Source organism: Anguilla anguilla, chromosome 10 (assembly GCF_013347855.1).
Source record: "Anguilla anguilla isolate fAngAng1 chromosome 10, fAngAng1.pri, whole genome shotgun sequence".
NCBI classification, from domain to species: Eukaryota; Metazoa; Chordata; class Actinopteri; order Anguilliformes; family Anguillidae; genus Anguilla; species Anguilla anguilla.
This window is the reverse complement of record NC_049210.1, coordinates 30204812-30225513: the sequence shown is the minus strand read 5'-3', so window position 1 is coordinate 30225513 and position 20702 is coordinate 30204812. Positions and strand designations below refer to the sequence as shown.

The 20702-nt window shown below is 40.4% G+C and overlaps 1 protein-coding gene across 2 annotated transcripts in view; it reads right to left on the bottom strand.

The window, feature by feature from the left end:
• Window positions 1-5599: 5599 nt before the first annotated feature.
• LOC118237096 (suppressor APC domain-containing protein 2-like) overlaps window positions 5600-20702 on the bottom strand; it is a 22224-nt gene continuing 7121 nt past the window's right edge. The window contains exons 2-4 of one of the 2 annotated variants that reach the window (XM_035435535.1): window positions 12505-12651; window positions 11924-12020; window positions 5600-6009 (exon numbers count right to left, since the gene is read on the bottom strand). In XM_035435535.1, coding sequence (XP_035291426.1) covers window positions 5990-6009; window positions 11924-12020; window positions 12505-12651 — 264 coding nt within the window. In that variant the 3' untranslated portion in view covers window positions 5600-5989. Of the gene's footprint in view, window positions 6010-11918; window positions 12021-12504; window positions 12652-20702 lie in introns of both variants that reach the window. The other variant, XM_035435534.1, reaches the window with a different exon arrangement.

Genomic DNA, 20702 nt, shown 5'->3' with positions numbered 1-20702 from the left:
AAAAAAAAGCAATAAGTTTTTTTTTTGTTCAAGTACTGTATATTTATTCTCCCTATCCTTTGAGGTACAGAATTAACTTGAAGTGACCAGCTTCAGTAAAGAAATAAAATACAATTAGATGCATAAAGAAAAGTCCAATCCAAAAAGGATAATCCCAGTCTTTTCTAACTTTTTAATTTACTGTATAAATACACTGGAATCAAAATTTTAACAAAAAAAACTTTAGTGTCTTTCAGTGGTCCCTGCTGTGAACATAAGCCTGCTGTGACTGGTCAGACATGGCAAGCAAGAAGTGACAAATATTTAACGATCATAAAAGCTGGAGAACAGGAAGACAATGGCATGATCGCTCCATTCACCCCTCCTACTTTCATTGCTTTTCCCCTTCTATCCTCCTTCCCTGATTCCATTCCTCCCTCCATCCATCCATCTTTCTGACTGTATTCCCCCCTTTTCCCTCCATGATATCCTTCTTGCTTCCACCATCTCTTCCTCCCTCCATTCCTTTTTCTCCTTCCTTCACTCTGAACTTAATTGCTTCTGCCCTCCATCCATCTCTCCCTCCCTCCATTTATTCCTTCCATTGCTTCACTCTGTCCTTCATCACTCCCTCTGTACCTCCATCTCTTCATCTCTCCACTCCACTCTGCTTGATCCCTCACACTCTTAAGTCAAGTATTGACTCTCATTATGATAAGATAATGAATTTGCGGTTTAACCTCAGAAGAAGCTGGTTTTCAAAACGAATAAATCCATTCTTGTTTTTCAAGTTCAAGTCTGGTGATGGTAAAGAGCCTTTCACTGGCTACAGATGAAGGCAAGGTTTAGCTTCACAGTTTGCAGACAGCTGGAAAGATCTGAGAAAGTTAATGTTCTCTGTTGAACAGGCCAAGTATACTTCCAATTGTCTATGAGACAATTTCAGGGAGGAACAGTAGTCATCTTCATCTGATAAATTGGACCTGATGGTGTCATACAGTAATTCCAATCTAAGGTTATTTTCTTCTTTTATCTTTCATTTGATCTGAGAAAATGGCCCATGTAGGCGTATGTATTATGTTTCATGCTCAGATGTATTTTTTATTCAATTGACTTGTGAATTAGCCAACATTACTCCACCTCACCTCCTCACCTATATCAAAACTAAGTAACAGACCCAGTAAGGACTTTGGGTTTAATGTGTTGTTCTCAAATCTATGAATTGTCAAAGTGCACACCCATGCATAGCTGCTTATGATTAATGACGTCATACATTTATCATTTTTTTATGATTTTCATTTCATTATATTGTCGTGCCAATTCGGATTATGGCATCAACCTTTGTCCATGCTTTTTTAAATTTGGGAAGAAGGGAGCTGCATGGGAGTTTCGTAGCATTCCCAGTTTTAGAGGATCCACCAGAGGTTTACAGCATTTCAACGGCACTATACGATCACAACAAATGTAACTGTAGATATGAAAGCGAGCTACACCGGATCATTCAGTGTGGTTGTGTCTGTCATTGTCCCAGTCTGAGAATAAATACATTGAATGCTCCATCCACCTTGATTCCTGTCCAGTGTGTGGGTCAGTGGGTGGAACAGAAACAAGGTATCACACACAAACACACATATACAGACGAGTGACAAATTAAAGGAAAAACCTGAATAAATGAGTGGAGAAACATAATGAGTACAGATACTTCCATGCAGGTGTACTGCATGATACAATTAAGCAATTAACATCCTATCATGCTTCGTGGCATGAATAAAAGTGCTGAGCAGGCCCAATTGACCTCGATTTTGGATCAAGATGACAAGAGGAAAAGACCCAAGTGACTTCCAAAGAGGGTTCATTACTGGGGCATGGATGGCCGGAGCTTCAGTCACAAAGACTGCTCAACTGGCTAGTGTTCCAATAGGAACAGTGACTAAAATGACATCTGCATTTAGAACTATGGGAAAACCATCAGTAAGCAGGGTCAGAAATTGTGTTGAAAATGCACATTCGATGACCTTGATGTTCATCCATTGTGCAATATGTAAGGAAAAACAAAAGAGCAACTCTTCCTCAGCTCCGTGAGAATGTCAATGGATGACGTGATCAGACTGTGTCAGCAAGAACAATCCATTGACAACTACATAAAGAGGAATATTATAGTAGGGCTGCAGTGCATAAACCCTTCATTACAAAGACGAATGCACATTTGTGAGTTCAGTGGTGCAAAACCATGGGCACTGGTCTGAAGAGATGAGGAAAAAAGTGATATAGTCAGATCCTTCACCATATTCTCAACAAGTGGGTGAGTGTATGTGTGGTCTACACCAAGAGACCAGTACAGGCCTGAATGCTTGTCTGGTGGCTCTGTTATGCTGTGGGAGACAATTTCCCAGCATGGTTTGGGTCCACTTGTCACCTTAGAGGGAAAGGGTCACTGAAAATCGATACAAAGTGATCACCTTTATCCTAAGATGAAACATTTGTCGACTGATGGGATTAGTCTCTTCCAGAATGACAATGCCCCCATGGACACGAGGGGTCACTGAATGTATGAAAATGATGTGAATGATATGTTATGGCCTTCATAGTCACCAGTTACCCATGGGAGATTCTGGACTAACGTGTTAGACAGCACTCTCCACCACCATCATCAAAACACCAAATGTGGGAGTATCTTTTGGAATGGTGTTCCATCCCTCTAGTAGAGATACAGGGACTTGTAGAATCTATGCCAAGGTGCATTGAAGCTGTTCTGATGGCTTTCACCGGCCACTTCATTAGGTACTTGCTAGTACCGGGTGTGGTCTTCTGCTGCTGTAGCCCATCTGCTTCAAGGTTTGACGCGTTGTCCATTCAGAGATGCTCTTTTGCATACCTCAGTTGTAACAAGTTGTTATTTGAGTTACTGTTGCCTTTCTATCAGCTCAAACCAGTCTGGCCATTCTCCTCTGACCTCTGCCATCAACAAGGCATTTTCACCCAGAGAAGTGCCGCTCACTGGATATTTTCTCTTTTTCGGACCATTCTCTGTAAACCCTAGAGATGGTTGTGCGTGAAAATCCCAGTAGATCAGCAGTTTCTGAAATACTCAAACCAACCCGTCTGGCACCAACAACCATGCCATGTTCAAAGTCACGTAAATCACCTTTCTTCCCCATTCTGATGCTTGGTTTGAACTACAGCAGATCGTCTTGACCATGTCAACATGCATTGAATTTCTGCCACGTGATTGACTAATTAGATATTTGCGTTAACGAGCAGTTGAACAGGTGTACCTAATGAAGTGGCCGATGAGTGTATATATATATATATATATATATATATACGCCTGAACATCACACCCATATGTGCTTGTTCAACATTCCAAAACCATGTGCATTCATATGGAGTTGAATCCCTCTTTGCTGCTTTAACAGCCTCCAATTTTCAGGAAAGGCTTTCCAGTAGATTCTGAAACATAGCTGGGTGGATTTTCTTCCATTGTGCCACAGGAGCATTAGTGAGGCTGGGCATTAGTGAGGTTGGACACTAATGTTGGGCATAAGGCCTGGTTTCAATTCATCTTGGGGGCACTGTCATGCTGAAACAGAAAAGGGCTATTCCCAAAATGTTAGGTAAGCACAGAATTGTCTGGAATGTCATTGTATGTTGGAGTATTAAAGGCATACTATGTAGGATTTTGAGGTCCTTGTAGACTCTGTTTATAAACCCCACTCACACCTTCTTCGTCCTCAACCCCACCCACACCTCCACTGAGGACACACCCTAGAGAAGTGGTTCTCAACCTTTTTGCCCCCAAGGCCCCCCATGTCCTCAGAAATATTACAGGACCCCCCCACCCCCCCTCCCCCACAAGAGATGTGATAACATCCCTGTCTGTCATCATCGCAATTCAATCTGTACACACTCCAATGCAGTTAGTCAAACTTATTCTAATTAACCCCATAAAATGGCATTTTTGTAATCCTCAAATATTTACAAAGCAAAAATCTTTTTCCTTTTCCCCATTCATAGTAGACAAATGAGTCTGACATCTACAGAAAGTAAAAAGGTCATATTTTATATACTATTCATTTCTTGCTTTGTATTATTTTTTTAGCTGAATAATTACTCATGTCTTGATGTTTTGCAATTGAAGCTTTCAATAATGTTCTATCATCTCAGGGCCCCCCTGGCAGCTCCCTAGGGCCCCCTTTTGGGCCCCGGCCCCCCTGTTGAGAACCACTGCCCTAGAGCACCACAAGCAAAATGTCAAGTGAAGAGGTGAGATGGTCAGAGATATTGAAAATAAAATTTTTAGCAATTTGAATGATTCCATATATATGGTAACAGTAATTAGGCAGTGTTATAACAATATTTACACTGAGTGCACCCCTTAGCACGTGCAAACATTGTATGGTAGCTACTCTGTCGTGCTGGTGTAGCTATTTTGCATTTTTTCTCGTTTGGTATTTTGCTGTTCTAGACCCTGTTTCATGAAGCAGGATTACTGACTGTAAAAGATTTGGGTTTTACTCCACTCAGTTATCCAGCAAAATCAGCAATCCTGTTACCTGAAATACCCCCCTAGACATTTAGTTAGAACTGGGATGTAAACATGGAACTTGAGTTTTTCATGAAGTTACCAGTAGCCTTTTCAAAGTTGTCAGCAACTTTGTTAGCGAAGTTGGCTACAGATAACGTTAGCTAGATACGCTGTATCAAATTAATTTCCACTGATTGAAATAGATGCCGTTGAATTACCAAGCTAGCTAAGTTGCAACTATTAACAGTTTCCATGGGGGGAAAACATCAAGATGGAAGAACAGAATTTGATACAAAAGCCCAACCTCGGACATCTAGCTGCATAAGATAACTAGCTAAAAGTAACGTTGCTTACAGGTCCAACATAAAACAGGCCAACTCCGCATAGCTTTTCATCCCCTTTAGTGAACTTCAGCTGACGCCACCGAAGAAAAGTAATTCCAAGGTTGACTCTAGTTTTTGAATGAGCCCTGTCGGCTTCTCTTTTTGCTTTGCTGTATCTAGGCTTCTTAGCTTCTGCCATCGCACCACTTGACTAGCAACAAATACTTTGTTGGAATCTGATCCCAAACCACAGACTCTGTAGCCACATCCACCCCTCCCCACATAGGAAAGAGTGCCACTCACAGAAATGTCCCAAACACACATTTTAGAATAACAAATACAGGTAAAAGGTGCACAAATTCTGCCAAAGTGTGTAAATACTGAGATTGCCAGTGCATCATAGATATGCCTTAGCATAGTTATTTTATAATATTTTCAAATAAAAAATCCTGCATAATATGCCTTTGAGATTTGCCTGCAGTGGAACTAAGGGGCCTACCCCAAACTATAAAAAACAGCCCCAGACCAAGGGGCATCCAGATACTTTTGGTCATATAGTATACCTCTGTGAAATTCAAAGAAAGCTTTGGGGGAAGCATGTGGACACAAATCTATTTGATTCACCCTTTGAGTCACTCGTTGCTGATTACATAGTAATGATTCTAGTTCAAATATAACCACTTCAGTCCAGCAACTAATTATATTTTTCAAATTGTATCTACATCATTCTGAACCATTTTGTTTGACTCTCTAGTTCTTGAGAATTGACATGCATTGTTTGGGGATAGTTTATTTTGTTATTGGACACTGTAGCAATAGAATGGAAAACTTTTGAACTCAAGTGCTTGATCTTTGTCTTATTAACCACCCTATCCAGTAGCAATTCTGCTTTAGAGGATCTTTAAACTAATGGACATGTCCTTAGGGGAGGGTCAGAGATAGGTGGAGTCAAGGGAAATGGGCTTGGTCAAATGTAGTCAGGATCCAGGATGCTGCCCTTGTGGGAGAGGTCTAATGGCAATTGATGCAGTGGCACCACCCCTTTGTGTGCAGTTAGATGAAGGTGGAGTCCAGAGTGCTGTCATCTTGAGTGCTTCGAGCATGTTGGTCAAAAAGCTTCTTTATCAATGCAGATTTATCTTGTTGAAGCTGAGTGATCATGTCACTCTTTTCTCTCACTTCCTGAAAAGGAAGAAAGGCAGGATAGATGATGAAGCAGAAATAGAGAAATGAAGAGATCGTTAACAATTTACAATGGAGCCAAAAAACATTTGTCTGATAATAACATACAGACTGTTTGCTGACAAATCTTTGGAGGTCCAAGCAACTCAGGTACTAGAATCCTGTTTTTGTTATCATTTTTATGAGAGGTCCAAGTACCAAAGGTGCTGGAACATTTTTTGTTCAGATGGCTGACCTCAAATAACTTACAGCTGGCATTTCAGAGAACAACTACATTTGGAAGGCTTGATTCAGTTCAAATATGATGTCATGCGACTATTATAGTACACGACTACTTCCCATGACGTAATTTGGTGCTGTCTGGCCACAAGGTAGTACTATACCAGGCAACTGAATTGGTCAACTGAATTGGTAACCTGCCCTGTTTGACTTTGTGACTTCAAACTAACATCTCTGGATCCCTCTCCTCATTCATGGTCAATAAATAAACCTCAAACTATATTTGATTTTTTAAAGTTCATTCATAATTTTTGAAAAACCCTAATTTCACAGACAGATTTCAATTTATTTGTATAGCACATGCTAGGCCCTATCTTAATAAATGTTCCACTTTTATAATTATGTCAAATATTACAAACTTATAGGACCAGCACGGGAGGTGATGGGCTATAGAGAAAGACAAGAACCAGAGAGAAATAGGTATAAAATGTAACACAATTTGCCTACTAGGGGTGGAGGGGGATTCCACTATTTGTATCTGTATTTATTCAACCAACCTGAGAGACACAGAAGTCAATTATAAGATGAAAAATGCTTTTATAATAAAAACATAGTTCCCCATCTTCATTATGAACTACTGTATGCAATGAACCACTAATTAAATATAGAAAATGTAAGGCTAAAATGTTTTGCTGTTTTTGTTTGTTAATACTTTTTCTTCTCCCACTTGACCTGTATGTTTGATTTGCATAAAGTTAGGTAAATTAAAGAAAAAATCGAAAGGCTTCCCTGGGTTCAATACATTTTCAGCTATTATGCTTTACTGAAACTTCCACAAGTTGTACTTTGTACAGACAAGCTCCTGCCCATGAGCAGGGAGCAGTCTAGAGGGATGGGGAGACACAACATCCCTTGCTACACTGAAACATTGCTTGAAAGACTCGTTGGGGGACCGGTCATATATTTCACAGCCAACGCTGCGTGTGTAATTAGCCATCAACCTATGTCTGTAATGTTTTAACTGTAGAAAGACTGTGTTTTTACAATGTACTACTGCTACGCTGATGGACAGTAGTGTCAGACATATCCAGCATTACAACATCAATTTCTGCACCAGCAGCAACCTAATTTCATAAAGATTACAAAACTATATACTGCAAAAAAAAATTTAAAGGACACAACTGAATCAATTTCAATGTTTGTATTTCTAAATTATAGTGGTTTTTTTATATAGGCTAAGGGGAGATGTATCAAGGCATATTGCAGGAATGCTGAGAAAAACACTACAAAACACAAAATGGTTCAGTAGTTAAATACAAAGTGCAATATTTTTTCAAGTAATTTCTTCGCTCCCTTCTCCCAGGAGTGTGCTTTGACATGCACCACCTATGCACCGTCACTCTCCTCTTATCAATTCCACTGAGATGGCGCAGCTTTGGTGGTTTGCACGCACACAAATCGATTATATTTCACACAGTTGTGGTATAGCTATTCTATTCAGTTTATTCAAAGTCTTAGTTTCAGTGAAAACTCGAAAATATGTTGGTGCCATTATCTCAATGAAGTTCTAAACTAATCCTTTCTATAACTACAGCGTCCACAATTATTCATCCCCACCCTTTATCAACTTCATCACAATTATGGTGAATTAATTTTGTGTGATTTGTGTGAAATTAGTTTCAATTCATTGGGAAATTTGTATCAAAGCATCGGTCATTCAATTGTTGAATAGCAAGTCGGAGTGGGCAGCGACACGGGTAAAAATGGTGGGGGCGGGGGGTTTTGTGAAGAAAATGACACAGACTGGCTGTATTTCTTTACTTTTTTATAATTTAAAAAATGACATTATTTTAAGCCCAAATATTTAGGAAAGTCCCCAAAGCCCCATGGTGTCGCTCTGGCCACTCTAGTTAAGGGAAACTGTCACTCCCTGTCTTGCTGTCTTGCCCAACATTACTACTTTCACTAGATGCAGGAAAGCTTTTGTTAATGGCCTTTCCTATGAATATGTAAATACATTTTTTGGTTTGGCACCAGCGTGCACTACTCTATCTAACAAGGAGTACTGTACATCTCCCCTACTGAACAGGAGGAATACTAGAAAATCTCCCAGTATCTAGAAGCAGATCCAAAAAACAGGTGGTGCTGGGGTGGTGGAGCGCAATTCTGAGCAGCAGCAGTGGAGCCTGCGAACCAGCGCTATCCACTTAGTGGTCTGATTGTTGGTTTAAAAAGGCACTCCATGGTAATGTGTGATTGGATAGGTAAGATTGGATGGGTAAGAGAAAGGTGTCGTGTGTATGCAAATGATTGATCATGGAAACGTGTGAGTATGCAGTTGCTGGGGCTAGGCTGCAATTTTGAGTTTCCTGACAGAACTTGCTTTGTGCATTCCATGTGCACAGCTCATTAGTTCCAAACAATTTTATTTGCACCCAGAAACCACAGAAGGATACCCACTCTATTTTTCAAAGTAGGATGAATTCCCTGCTGCTTCCATTTATAATTTCAAGCTATAAAATTGGAAATCCGAAAATTTAAACCTATTTTCGCTTTAGAAATTCAAGTCAGAAAATTGAACTAATAGCCATTACTTGGACTATCATTTATATAGGTGTAGCTTTGCTTTGCTTTCTAATACTCTCCTCTACCCCCCTTGCCATCGCTTCACCTTTCCCAGCTTTGCTCTTTCCCTTTTAGATTATTGTCATCCCCCTATTTTATTCATCCTATGGTTGATAACGGCATCCCAGATTTGTCAGCTGACGAAAACGCTCCTCTTCTCGTCCCTCCTCATTTCCTGCCTCCTTTGTTCCCTTGGTTCATAGCGCCAGGCCGTATTACACCCATATTACATATTATAGTCATTAATTCATTTGCTTGTCTCATGTTAGTTGAATCATATTGCTCTGTTAATTTCTTGTTCTATTTGTCTTTTTCTATTTTTATTTGTAACCTATTATTCATTGTATTGTCTTTATTGTTATTATTATTATTATTCCTGTTTTTAGCTTGCTTACAATCTTTTATCTGGTGATTTATTAATGTTAGATTTCATGTGTTTTTCATATTTCTGATCAATATTAATTATTAAAGTTCCTGAATCTAACTTTCACAATATCACAACATCACAATAAATTCTATATTCCGATAAGAAAAAAATATTTATAATGGTATGTTTCCCTCTGTCGCACTAACAACAAATGACCATGTTGGGAAAACAAATTCAGCAATTTAATCAATGTGTGGCATTCTAAATCATAATTATTAAATTAAATATAGCACACATTACCACTTGTGTTGTGTACTTAGAGTGCTGTATGAACACTGTATAAGGGTACTGACTGTTGGAACTGCTGGATTCTGAAAGTAAACATATTTTAATTAAGCCTCAGTTATTATTTGTTACTAACCAAAATGAACTACCAAGTGTTATCTATCGCATTCATTCGTTATTTTTCAGCCCTCCGTAAAACATAAATCAATTTTATACTGGAAAAATGCATGTCCCAAACTGACATCTATCCAGAAATGATGATCGTTTCACAGACCATCAGCTCCAAATTTAAAAATATTATTTTCTTTAAGCTCAACTATATGACGAAATGGGCAGAGTCCAACCCTTCTACAAACATCAACCAGCAGTGAAAACAGGGCCATGCAGAGACCTTTGGACAGGCAGGTGCCAAAAGTGAGAAAAAGGCACACCAAACTAGTTCCTGTTTTATCTGTTTTACGACATCCAGTTATTGTACATAATATAACACCCCCCCCACCCCCCCCCCCCCCCCCCCCCCCCCTGGGCAAGCAGAACACAAGTACCAATCTAATCCATCAAGGGCATATCTGTCAGAATGTCAGAAAGCCTGTGTCTGCTGGCTTTCAAAGTGTTCTAGTGTTACTGATTAAGTCATTGATTGGTTAAAAAGCCCACACACCGTGTTCTCAAGGCCCAAATTGGCTGCTGACTGAAAGGAAACCAGAAATACTTGCAACCACTGCAGACCTCCAGACCTGGAGTCTGACACACCCTATCTAGGGGAAACTGTCTCAATACCCCTGCAATAAATTGCATCATTAAATCTAACACAAAGATGAATACATTATAGTAATTTAACCTGTAACCCCCCTTAGGCCCCTTTATAACAAAAAAACCCATTAATGTCCATCTGTGGGAACAGATGGGCTTCACCCATCTACTTATTTCACAATATTTCCCTGATTGACTTTGAAAAATTAAATTTAGTCCCAAAACTCAATTCCTATTTGTATAAGTGAAATACAAAATGACAACAATACAATTCTTTCAAGAATTCATATCACAAAATGGAAAAGTTTCTAATGGATTTTAAAACAGACACCTGTTCACACTGCTACAATATCACAAAAAACTATTTTGTCTTCTTCTTTTATTAACCATTCCGGGGCAGAGGGGGGGGGGTGTTAAATACAAATTTGGGAAATTACTGAGCTACAGTATTCCCTGTTGCGCTTTTTAATATGTTCGGCAGAACATATCACTGAGCTTAACATCTCCATTAACCCATAGAGAACTAAGGTGTTTTTTTATGTTTTTTCACTATCCTCAGTTTTTACATATTAAACAGGTTTACCTTAGATATAACCCCTCATTTTGTTCACAAAACTAGTCTCTATTAGGAAATGTCAAGCTTAGGCCTGCATGCTAGTTGGTAGGCCCCATTTTATGAGAAAGAAAAATCATTTTCACTGACTAAAAAATGTGTGTGAGTATTCTCCAGAATCAAAAGTCATAGTTCAGCCATCTTACATTATGAGAACAAGTTGTATTGAGCAACCACATCACAAAGCCTTGTCAATAGGACATACCATTGCTTAATAATGCATAGAAACATCAGCAGAGTACCTGGCAGAAATACACTATATAACCAAAAGTATCTGGACACCCCTTGGTCTGGGGCTGTTTTTCATGGTTTGGATTATTCTGGATGAGTCTGTGCTCCTCCCATAGTTTGGGGAAGGCCCTTTCCTGTTTCAGCATGACAATTACCCTGGGCACACAGTGAGGTTCATGTAGTTTTCCACACTATTCTCTCTTTTGTCGAGGACAGTGTGGAAGAACTTAACTGACCTGCACGGAGCCCTGACTTCAACCCCATCCAACACCTTTGAGATCAATTGTAAAGCCAATTGTGAGCCAGGCCTAATCGCTCAATCAGTGCCCAACCTCATTAATGCTCTTCTGTCTGAATGGAAGCAAATCCCTGCTGCAATGCCCAACATCTAGTATAAAGCCTTCCCAGAAGAGTAGAGGTTGTTATAGCAGTATCCACAGGACTTGTAGACCTAACATTATGAATTGTATGATTAGTACATTTATTGGCCATATTAGACTGTGGTCCAGCCTATGGGTGTTCAATGGGCATTGAGTTATCTTATCAGATGCAGCTCAATACCCTCTATGAACCTGAGAAATTGCATGAGCATAAAAGATTTAGTAGACCGTTAAGCCCTAAAGTCATACCTTTGAGGCTTGGAGCCCTAATATGGTCAGTATTCACATATTTCGATTTTCAAGACAAATTTAAGCTCTGTAGAATTTCTTCATACCCAGTTCTTTCCAGATCATCCATTTATAGTTAAAAAGCCAATCAGCTTAATTGTGCAGAGGGTATTAATTCTTTAAAGCACAATTCACTTAATACACTTACCATACCAGAGCAAGACAGGAGGTCACTGAGGCAGTGGTTGACCAGTTGTAATTTGGGTAGCAGGATGTTCAGGCGACTATGGCTAGGTTCTGAGATAAAATCCTGGGAGAGAAATGTTCTGTATCATAAGTTAAGATCAATCAAAACCAAGGTTAAACAGTGCAAAAATGTCTACATTTGGACTCTACAATTAACATTTTAAATGTTTAAATGATTCCAGCATGAGGGTCTGTTGACACACCCTAGCTTTGCATTTATTCCATTTTACTTTAATGCTTATGTGATACAGCAAGTTAAACGGAGGTCCTGACACGCTGTTGTCAAGAAAGATTTATTTTAATTACAAATAAGTGTGTAGCTGTGGTTTCGTAAGCAAATTCTCAAAATGGCTTTTTAAATTTGGCAATGTAAGCCTCTTCCAGTGCAAATCATTTTCATCTATACTCTCGCTAATGCATGGTGACTGTTCCAGCACAAACTCAGTTACTATGAAACACCCACATGAGAAAGCACTCACTAAAGTAATTTAATGATCATTAGATAAAAGGTGCTACAAAGGAAAGCCTTTAGCATTATGACCACTCACCATGCAGTGGTTGCTTTGGCCCATGTGCCTCTGTCTCTCAGTCACAAGCTGGATCTGGTCCTGAATCCACTCCCGGGCCTGATCCAATACTTCCAGTCCTGCCAACAGTGTATCTTTCTCCTGCTCCAACTCCTTCATCTGCTTCAGCTTGAAGAGAAAACCCCACCAAGTCAACAGCTGAGTCACACCTAAGGTACAGTGCCCACCAAAACTGTGGTAAGAGTAGAGTAAAATTTGTTATTTTTGCTTTACCGCTTTGTGCATATTCCAGATGGTTTTCTGATTTTGCCAGTCTGTTAGTTATAAATTGGGCCATCACCATGCTCAACAATTCTCAACAATTAAAAAATATATATAATATTGAAAAGCAGTAGAGCTAAACAGCTAAACTTGATCATAAAATTACAGATACAGATAACAGTAATGTACATGCTTAAAGGGACAGTTACCATTTTTAGACCCAGGTCCACTGAGCTACTCACCACAAATTATGTGATAAATTGCGGGGCTCAAGCTCTCCTAACTCGTGTAAGCACAGCTCGCTCTGTCTGCCGTTAGCTTTGTTAGCCAAATAACATTAATTTAATGGGGTCTGAAAATCACCACCTGATAGCTATTTAACAAAGACACTATCATAATAGCTACAGTTGAGGCCAAAAGTTCATGTACACCTAGGCTAAAAATATTCATGTTTTTCATGTTACCATACATTTCATTTGGCAAGTCAATTAGGGCATTTACTTTGTTCACATGAGATGTAATTCTAAAACAATTGATTAGAGACAGATTTATTTCAGCTTTAATTCACTATATCAGAATTCTAGTGGGTCAAAAGCTTACATACACCAAGTTGACTGTCTCTTTAAACAGTCTGGAAGATTCCAGAAATTGATGTAATGACTTTTTATAAGCTTCTGATTGGCTAATTGTCATAATTAGGAGTTAACTGCGAGTCAACTGTCACCTGTGACTGTATTTAAGGACCTACCTTTTTTGCCCTTGATACCATGGGAAAATCCAACCAACTCAGCCAAGACCTCAGAAAAAGAATTTTGGATCTTCACAATTCCGGTTCCTCCTTAGGAGCAATTTCCAAACAATTGAAGGTCCCACAAGCTTCTGTACAAACAATCGTATACAAATATAAAAATCTCTGGACCACACAGACACATTGTTCAGGAAGGAGGCACAAATTAACTCCCAAAGCTGAATGAACTTTGGTCCAAAAGGTTCAAATGAACCCCAAGACAACAACAAAGGAACTGGTGAAGGAGTTGGAGGCACCAGGTGCCAAAAAAGATCTACATCCACCATTAAGACAATCCTACATTGCCATCACGCAAGGAAGAACCCCAACTCCAAGACCAGCATAAAAAAGCCAGAATTAAGTTTGCAGGTGATCATTAGGATGAAGACCTAGACTTTTGGAGGAGTGTTCTCTGGTCAGATGAAATAAAAATCAAACGTGTGGAGGAAAAAGGGTGAGGCTTTAAATCCGAAGAACACCATCCCAACTGAAGCACGGGGGTGGCAGCATCATGTTGTGGGGGTGTTTTGATGGAAAAAGGACTGGTGCACTTCAGAAAATAGGTAGCATCATGAGGAAGGAGGATTATCTAGAAATACTGAAGCAACACCTCAAGACATCAGCTAGAAAGTGAAAACTTGGTCGCAACTGGGTCTTCCAGCAGGACAATGATCCTAAGCTTACCTCCAAAGTTGTAACAAAATGGCTTAAAGACAACAAAGTGAGAGTATTGGAGTGGCCATCACAAAGCCCTGACCTGAATCCCATAGAAAATTTGTGGACTAACCTGAAAAGGTCTGTCTGAGCAATGAGGCCCACAAACCTGACTGATTTACGCCAGTTCTGTCAGGAGGAATGGGCAAAAATTCCATATACGTATTGTGAGAAGCTTGTGGAAGGCTACCCAAAGCTTTTCAAGTTAAGCAATTAAATGGCAATCCCACCAGATACTAACAAATGTATGTATACTTTTGACCCACTGAAAATCTAATGGAGTACATAAAAGCTTAAATAAATCAGTCTCTTAGCTATTATTTTGAAATTACCTCTTATGAAATGAAGTAGATACCCTAATTGACTTAACACAGGAAATGTGTTAAGTCCAAAATGTCCAAAAGATACCCAAGTTTAGTGAGATGTCTTGATTGTCTTCTGTGGTAGGGTCTACAACATGCAGAGCTGCCAGCAGAGATTTGAAACAATAACACAACATGAACAACCTTGCCCACGAACCCTGCAGTGAATCAGTTCCCTTGTGCTTTACATCTGGGAGAGGTGAGAATCTCATGTAAATGAGAAGCACCATTAAATTGTAAAACTCATCCTCATCTATCCATGCGCCTTGGTAGTTAGCATACAATGGGCAGAGCACAAGTTCCACACCCCTGAAGGTTAGTAAAGCCACAAATCTCTGCAACTACATCCTGCATAAAAACAAGAAATCAATTTCATGCAACATTGTATTTACAGTACAGCCAACCGCACTGCTCTACACACAACACTCAAATGTATAGCAAATGGATACTGGGGTGTAAAGCAGAGAGGCTTAGGTGCCTGAGCATTCCTGTCAAAATAAGAAGAGAAGGAGGAGTCAGCAACAAAATTATGCTTTCTAGCTGTGCAAGAATGACAAACCACACCCAAAATAATAATGAAATTCAAGTTAGAAGACAGTATTGATGTCAATAACAGACATAAGGACGAACAGTAAATATCAATGCAGTATTATTCAGATCGCCGGTATTAGGGATGAGCAAGTACACCGTTATCTGTATCTGTATCTGTTCAACCAACATCTGTACTCGGAATGGGCGAAGCTTAAACCGGAAGTGGACGTGGCATAACAGGAAGCTGGTATTTTAACGTCTTAGCAAAACCCCTAGTGGTCAGCACACTGGCGTGCTGAGATTACTGAACTCAGACATTCAGTGCTACTGCAACCAAAGTATGAGTTAAAAACAGAAACACTTTGTTTTATACTGAATTTTGCCGCGCCACCATTGTCACTCTGGTCGTTCATTTAACACGCACCCCCTCCCTGCAGTCTCATCTGCAACTACACCCCCCACCCATGACATAATGGACAATATTGTCTATCTCGGCATTCATAAAAATATTCTTTCACCACTCAAAAATCGTATTCCGTCATAGCAACAAGATAAAACCGACAATAGCCCTAAAATATACCAATACAACAGTGAAAACGCTGCTCGCTAAATAACAAAATAAACGAGACAAAGTTTTAAAAAATGATACCATGTCATTCTACAGCCAATATCTGGGACTAAATATTGAATAAATACACAACCTAACCATTGGTTTTACGCATAGAGATGTCCCTTTTGAGACTGAGTGGTCATATATTGTCTTGGACAATCCGTTTGTGAAACAGACGCGCATTTGTAATGCTTGGGTACCTTCCAAAATAGCTGTGCGTAATACCACACATGTCGTTTACGGCATTGTCGCCCTTTTTAGTACAGACTGGCTTGATTGACAATTCATTTATTCAGTAGGTAAGAGTATAAGCTTTCTAACGATGTATAACATGTCTAATTTTGCTTTTGGAATAGCGTTTTATAGGTCAGCGTAACCAAAAATTTTCTTATCATCGCATTCACTTTGTGGTAGCAGTAAAAAACGCTGTTATCGTTTCTCTGGTTTTATTAGTTTTTTAAATGAACTGAATGGTGTAAAGACAGTAGTAGACAGTAGTAGACAGAGCGCGCCAGGTTACAGTTGGCTAACCACGATGTACTGTATGTCTTATGATTTCAGGTGAGCGACGACATCTAAATTTGTACAAAAGTGATATTGCATTAGTACAGTGGATGTATAAGAATTCTAGGATGTCAATGATGCTAGTAGAGTGTGTGTATGAGATTGCTAAATGTTAGGAAATACATGCTTATATCATGTAGTCGCTAGCTAACTGGCTAGTTAGCCCCACTGTAGCAGCTAGTTAACTGGCTAGTTAGTTCCACTGTAGCAAGCTAGAAGCTAGAAATGTCCGTTTGTAATCAGTAATTTGTGCATACGTGTGAATGTCCAGTAAATGTGTGTTTAGCTATGGTGAGAATAATGTGTTGATCCGAATCTGAGAATTGCAAACTTTATTTTATTGAGAATATATGACAATAGATAATAGATCGCTGTGGACAGAGTGGCTGTGTTTGACGATGGCAAGATTGTGTTGTGTGGCGCAGCAGCAGTGAACTTTGTATAGGCTCTGTGTAGAGGAGGAGCTCTGTGTGTGGCTGGCCTATCACAAGTACGTATATTGACACATTTTACTCGGATGGTACTTGTGCTCCTAAAAAGTACATTATCCGTACCAAATACTCGTTTCATCCAAGTATTCGGCTCAACCCTAGCCGGTATGCCATCCTACCAAGTTACGACTTGGTAGGGCAGCATGCCGTATACCTATACAGCACTGAGAGTTTACTGACAGATCTGTAGTTTCCTAGATAAGTACAGACCCCTTTCTTATATATTGGTATCATATTACCTTGCTTCCAGTCATCCGGTATTTCTCCAGTCTCTAAAAACTGCCTGAAAATACCCAGTGATTAAAATATCACTTAACTTGAGTACATGCCACCAGGGCCTGCTGCCTTATGTTTCTTTAGTTCATGTAATTTATCCACTGCTTCTTTATCCCCAATCTCAATATCTGCTAAAATATTCTGAGTACTGCATATGCCTTCCGACCTGTAGTAACCTCCTCCCTAGTAAAACTCTCAACAAAACAACTACTTAAGATAGCAGCAATATCCTTATTCTTATAAATCAATGTCCCTTCTTTATTTATAAGGTGTTTAACCTCCTCCTTATCTTTCCTTTTCCTACTGAACTATTGAAAGAAACATTTGGGATTACTTTTTGCATTTTTGGCATGCATGCATATTACAATATTCAACCTTATTATTGTCAGTATTTTCGCATTTATATATCTTATAAAGTTTATTCTTTTTTACTAAACTCTCGTATAACTTTATTCATCCCCTGGGGAGACTGCTTTTTTAACTTACTTTTCCTTACCTTTGAAATAAATTAAATTGTGCCTCAAGAATAACACTTTTGAACCTGCCCCACATTTCATTTGCAGTCTTACAGTCAAGAAATTGCACCCAGTCTATATTACTTAAATTTGCTTGTTATATTTGGCACACCCAAAATTATACATTCATTGGACATAGAGGATGCCCTCATAATCTGCCAAAATATATCAAAACAAACTGTGGAATGATCACTTGTCCCAGGTGGCTCCACTACCTTTATGCAGCAAATTTTGGCAGGAATACCACACTGTACTGTCATAATAATTGAGTCCCCCACTATCACTGACTCCCTTTTCTTGGAGGATGTGGTCATCTGGGGGCCATCTGTCTGCTCCAATTCCTGCTAGGGCTGGAATTAGTTGGATCCTGCAACCTCTGGAGATGTCACTCCTGTGTCGTATAGACACCCTTTTTTGTGTTTGCACCTTACTGACATCAAATTCTCTCTTCCTGCCTGTTCTGGAGTCTCTCCCTTAACAGCTGTGTTATGCAGTTCCTTAAAGAATTCACTACTTAGTTCCTGGAACTCAACCAATCGTGAACTGTGGAGTCCAGCAAGCTGGAAGCTCTTGAGATCAAGGATCTTGCTCTCGAGGTGCTCAATGAGCCGGCAACAGTAGCAGAGGAACTCACACTGGAAATCACTTTCCAGAAGTATGATCATCCTGCAACCCTCACACAGCTTTGGCCACATTTTAATCCCCTAACTATCTCCCTATTTCTCTCTAAGTTTAGATAGAGTAAATTACTGCTAAGACAGAGACATCAAGACCACAACAAAAAGAAAAGGAGGTGACTCCAAACAGCTATCAGCAGAAACCAGGGAGGAAAACAGGGCACTTTTAACTATCTAACATTAAGCATTTATTAATTAAATGTTAACAGCCAGACCTTCTGCCATGGCCGGAAAAAGGGGAACAGGGCAAAATCAGTGGTTAGCCTGGTTTTGGTAGGGGCATGGTGGAGAACCGCTCAAACCTTCCTCCAGATCTGCCAACATCAGTGGGTGAAAACTAACCTGCTGCTGGAACCCATACTTACACTTGAAGGGAGACAGGCTGGTAGAGGAGCTTTGCACATGTCTCTAAGTTCTGGGTTATGTGCTCCGTCTGGCTATTGGACTGTGGATGGAACCCAGAGGACAGGCTGGCAGAAGCACGTAGGAGAATTCAGAATGCAAGAGAGCGAGAGCAGGGAGCCTAAAAATATGCTGTATGGCCTGCTGTGCAGTATTCCTGGTGGACAGGAGCTTAGGCAGAGGGACAAAGTTAGCGGCTTTGGAGAACCTGTCTATGATGACCATGGTGGTGGTATAACCCTCCAAGGGAGTGAGAGCAGTAATAAAGTCTGTAGACAGGTGGGACCAGGAATGAGTTGGTATAGGGAAAGGGATGTAGGAGACCAGAAGGAGGCTGGCAGGAGGTCTTATTCTGTGCACATCTGGAACAAGCAGAGATAAAGGCCCGGTCGCCTGTCTTCATTATAGGCCAGCAGAATCTCCTCCTCAGAAAGTCCAAGATTCTCTGGGCTCATGCGTACCTAGCCAACTGAGAAGAGTGAGCCCAATAGTGGACATCGGAATGGGCCTCACTAGGGACAGAGACAGTTGTGTGGGCTGACTCTGCGGTCAGGCTCCTGGCTTACTACTATTATGGTTTCCCAGATGACTGGAGCAATCATAAGAGAGATGGGATGATAGAAAGAGGATATTGTTCCCACTTTGACTGCTTAATGACGGCATCTGGCTTGAGGTTCTTTAAGCCCAGGCAGTAGGAGAGGGTGACCGAAAACTGGTTGAAGAACGGTGACCATCTGGCTTGGCAGGAGTTGAGCCATTTGGCACTTTGGATATATGTCTGTTTTTCATGGTCTGTTCATACTATGAATGGTTGCTTGGAACCCGCTAGCTAATGCGTCCACTCCTCCAGTTGACTGCCAGAATTTGATTCCCTATGTCATAATCCTTCTTAGTGGGGCTTAGGCACCAAAATAAGGCACACTGTGCAGTTGTTAGTCCTTTTGAGATCACTGGGACAGGACCACCCTTACTTCCATGTTAGAAGCATCCACCTCTACTGTGAAGGGCAGATACAAGTCAGGATAGATCAGAACAGGTGCTGAGGTAAAGCATAGCTTAACTAAATTAACCACTAGGGGTTTTTCACTACCCTATGTCAGGATTCTACTCTGTTTTTGTTTTTCCTTTTTGGGCCACCAGATGGTGGCACTTCAGTTTTGTTTCAGTTCGTTCTCCCCCTGTGTTTTGTTGTATTATTGCTTTCTATTATTCAATCATTGTTTCCATTTGTGCCTCGTTATCCCGTTCCCCTCTGATGTGATTGTGCATTGTGCCCTCCTGTGTCTCGTTAGTGTCCTGTCTATTTAAGTTATTTGTTTCCCTGACTCGGGTGCTGGTTCCTTGCGTATCTGCCTGTGTTTCCGCCTGTGTGTTTCTGCCTGCGTTTCTGCCTGTTTTTCTGCCCGTGCATATCTGCCTGTGTTTCCGCCTGTGTGTTTCTGCTTGCGTTTCTGCCTGTGAGTTCTGCCCTGCCTTGTGTTCTGCCTGTGTTCTGACCTGTTTGTGTTCCGCCGGTATGTTTTCCCCCTGCCTGTATTTTGCCAGCCTATGTTCTGCCCTGCCCAAGTTCAGCTCTGCATGTTTTTGGTCTTTGAAGTTCTGCTTTTTTGTTCTGAAGTTTTTTGTATTTTTGAGACCTGCCCTGCGTGGCCTCGTTTATGGTTTCCTGGTTTTGTTCTAGTTAAAGTTACAATCTCAAAGATTTCAGTTTCGTTCTCTATGGCGGTGCCAATGGCGAGAAACGGTAATTGCAGGTGCGTTTTTGGACCTCACTTCCCATAGATCCAACCCGATCCAACCATTGTCGCCTGTGTGACGTCAGTCAGTTGGCACCTGGGCCACGCCAACTATAACACTCTGCTTTTAGAATGTTGCAGAGATAACTGCAGCGGTGTGAACTGGTTAGTAGCAGAGCCGTTGCCTGCCCCTTTAGTTAGCTACATTGCAACGTTGGAACAAGGTAGCATTGCATTCGAGAGACGGTTGGCAAGGTCGGTACCGGTCAGTAGTGTTAGCTAGCGTTTTTTCT